Here is a 3,779-nt window from a genome sequence, read left to right on the forward strand (position 1 = left end):
TGTGAGACCCTGGGCCTATTTTTCGTTATATATATACACTCGCGTGGGCCTATCTTGTATGGGAACCAACCGTAGGCCGAAAAACCATTAATCAGCGAACCGAAAAAGCAGCCCATCCCCCGCCATTTATAACCGGACGGTTGTTTTAGAGATACGTCTACTCATTTCTACATCTATATACAGTGATTTGGTTGGCAGTTCGACAAAGGAGGTCGACAGCTCCTCATGATTAAGTACATGTGTTATGATGCGACACAGTGACATGCAGTGATGACTTGGACCATTTCCAACCTTTCTTTGCCCAGAATTGGGGCTACGTAACTCGACGTGTCCTTACTGTCGCCGCAAATGGCATCTCGATCGTCCCTGCCTCTCCTGAGCTGAGATTGTAAGTGGTTCGCGCCATGACAGTCTTGACAGATAATAATCTTTCTAAAAAAGAATCGTGACAGATAGCAATGGCGCGCGCCAATGGCAACGCTCGCTATATAAACACGAGCGCGGGCAGCTGCACTACTGTGGTCGGCCCCGTAACTCGTGCGTTTCGTTTGCCAAAAATGGGGCCTAAGCTCGCGTCCCTTCTCGTCGTCCTGGCCGCCGTCCACCTTGCCGTCGCGGCGACCGCCCTGGACGATGCCCCGCTGCCGAGGCTCCCGCATCAGGACATCCCGGCCGTGTTCGCGTTCGGCGACTCCACGCTCGACACGGGCAACAACAACGTCCTCCCCACCATGGTCCGCGCCGACCACGCGCCCTACGGCCGCGAGTTCCCCGGGGGCGCGCCCACGGGCCGCTTTTCCGACGGGAAGCTCCTCACCGACTACCTCGTGGAGGTGCTCGGCATCAAGGAGCTCCTCCCGGCGTACCGCTCCGGCGCCGCAAACCTCACGGTCGCGGACTTATCCACGGGCGTCTGCTTCGCGTCCGCCGGCTCCGGCCTCGACGACGCCACGGCCACCAACGCAGGCGTGGCGACCTTCGGCTCGCAGCTGGCGGACTTCAAGCAGCTCCTTGGCAAGATAGGCGCCCGGAAGGCCGGCAAGGTGGTGAAGAAGTCGGTGTTCCTCGTGTCCGCCGCGACCAACGACATGATGATGAACTACTACATGCTGCCGTCGGGGAGGAGCAAGTACACGCTCGAGCAGTACCATGACCTCCTCATCGGCAACCTTCGATCTTACATTCAGGTACGTACTTTTCTTGCTCTTTTTCCAAAATATCAGCAAGATCGAGCTTGACTGCCCCATTAAAGACCTTTGAGCTTAATTAATTGAGCACTTTATGGAAAGATTAGTTAAAATAGCACTCCTATAACCACAGTAGGCGTTGACAAACGAACAGCTGTCACGTGTGAGTGTGCTTATTCCGGGACGTGTAGATAGTGGCCGCAAATCTTCACTTGCATTTGTGGGAAGAGGACACGCGCAATCACGCTAGAATCGCGCCTGTCTCGTCGCATGAAAGAAAGGCGGTGAGGCACTGAGCTAGTGACAGTGGCGTTAGCACGCACGCACGAACCACTTGCAGTTAGGCCGGGCGCTCTGCTCCAGCAAGCAAGCGTCTTAATCATCCCTACAGTAGAATGAAGATGCGTCATGTGCAGCTGTGCACCACCACGAGCTGGAAACCAGTCGAGAGCATGAATTCTGTTACCGTACGTGGTTTAAAGCATGCGTCGTTTATGCATCGAATGTGAACGGGCCCTGCCTCTCAATGCACGTACCTACTGATGCATGCAGGCCATGTACGACCTGGGCGCCCGGAGGATGCTGGTGGCGGGGCTGCCGCCGGTGGGGTGCCTCCCGCTGCAGCTGACGATGGCGGAGCTGCAGCAGCCGCCGAGGCCGCAGGGGTGCATCACGGAGCAGAACGCGGCGGCGGAGAGCTACAACGCCAAGCTCCAGCGGATGCTCTCCGAGTTCCAGTCCCGCTCGCCCGGGGCGAGGGCCGTGTACGCCGACATCTACAGCCCGCTCAAGGACATGGTCGACCACCCCGACAAGTACGGTGAGTAGGGGCCTCCTCCCATCCGACCACCCACACATGATCGCATGCACTGCTAGCCGTGCAGGGATCCCATGCCATGCATACGAGACGGCGTCTACTGTTGTTATTAACTGCTTGCTGTACGCCCGATCTGGTGCAGGTTTCGTGGAGGCGAGCAAGGGCTGCTGCGGCACCGGGCTCCTGGAGATGGGGCCGCTGTGCACCGATATGGTCCCGACCTGCGCGACGCCGTCCAAGTACATGTTCTGGGACTCCGTCCACCCCACGCAGGCCACCTACAGAGCCGTCGCCGAGCACTTCGAGCGGACCAACATCATCCGGTTCGACAATTGACGTGAATGCATATCTGGTGAGACGGTCTAAGAGAGTGTTCGTCAAAGCAAATAATGGCTTGACACGTCTTGAAGTTCAGGGTGGAAACGAAAGGCAAACGAAATTGTATTTGCGGGATGTGTCTACGATTCGGTCAGCAACACGCAACCATTGTGTCCTGTGTCCGCTCCGTTCCGGCCCCCGGTAGCGGCCGAAATCACTATTCTGACCCTTTGAACGAGTTTTGTCACAAAATGAATTCGACGTGAAAGTATTTCACGATCTGACCTTTTTAGCAACGCCATAGCCTACGGCGTTTCTGCCCAAAATAGAAACGCCGAGGTAGCTAGCGTTTTTGATCAAAGAAGAAACGCCGAGGTAGATAGCGTTTCGGACCAGGTAAGAAACGCCGAAGGCGATGGCGTTTCTGGCCATCATAGAAACGCCAAGGAACCATGGCGTTGCTGCCCTCTTTGGTCATAATTAATTAGCCTTATTAGTTAGGCTGTTCATCCACATTCCACATGCACATGAAAAAGGGCAGCAACGCCATGGTCATTGGCGTTTCAATGATGGGCAGCAACGCCAGCGCCTTGGACGTTTCTTACCTGGTTCGCAACGCTAGCTACCACGGCGTTTCTTCTTTGATCAGAAACGCTAGCTACCTCGGCGTTTCTATATTGGGCAGAAACGCCGCGGGCTGTGGCGTTGCTAAAAGGGTCAGATCGTGAAATACTTTCACGTCGAGTTCATTTTGTGACAAAGTTCGTTGAAAGGGTCAGAATAGTGAAAAAGGCCCCCGGTAGCTGGGGACAGCCAGGTCCTAGCTAGCTGCATTTGCTCCCACTGTCTATCATAGTGCGTTTCTTCTGAACGATGGATGTCGGCGAGGCCTTTTAGATGGCGGTGGCCACGAGAGAGACGTGTTTTTTTGAACGAACTTTATAGAATGAAGCAGAAAAGCAACCAGTCACAAGTTTTAAGGTAACAGACTACTGCAAAGCAGCTAACTAATGACTGAAAAACTACAGCCAACAAACCAGAAGTTCAAGATGGCCCGTCAGATATAAGATTCAAGCCTACTTGTTACAGAGCACCAGTTGAGAGTACACAGAAGAACGGATCAAATAAGTAGATCTTCATGGAATGGACTGATCCATCATCTCCCACCTCAGTTTTCAGCTGGTATCCTCCTGCATCACCTCCATGCGATCCGAAGGAGTACCCCACACCGTTTGTCCAAAAGGAGAATGCAGCGCTGTAGTAGAGTTGCTTGCACATCATCGCAAAGAACTTTCCATTGGTGTAAATAGCAGCTTAGTTTCGCAAGAATGCATTTCACACTTTTCCATTTGTGCCCCTAAAACCAAAACTCGTTTCTTAGTCTCCACAAGCTCCATAAGGTAGCAGTTGTCACTAAATTGAGAACAACATTTTTCTTATGCATTTGCCAGAAGGAC

General features: G+C 53.6%; 1 protein-coding gene across 1 annotated transcript; it reads left to right on the top strand.

Moving 5' to 3' along the window:
* Window positions 1-505: 505 nt before the first annotated feature.
* Window positions 506-2,557, top strand: LOC119277477 (GDSL esterase/lipase At2g40250-like). The gene is made up of 3 exons (XM_037558757.1): window positions 506-1,187; window positions 1,740-2,007; window positions 2,147-2,557. Exons 1-3 carry the CDS (start codon window positions 558-560, stop codon window positions 2,338-2,340), a joined length of 1,092 nt encoding a protein of 363 aa, XP_037414654.1. The 5' UTR covers window positions 506-557; the 3' UTR covers window positions 2,341-2,557.
* Window positions 2,558-3,779: the final 1,222 nt, after the last annotated feature.

The sequence above is a fragment of the Triticum dicoccoides genome, chromosome 3B (genome assembly GCF_002162155.2).
Source record: "Triticum dicoccoides isolate Atlit2015 ecotype Zavitan chromosome 3B, WEW_v2.0, whole genome shotgun sequence".
NCBI classification, from domain to species: domain Eukaryota; kingdom Viridiplantae; phylum Streptophyta; class Magnoliopsida; order Poales; family Poaceae; genus Triticum; species Triticum dicoccoides.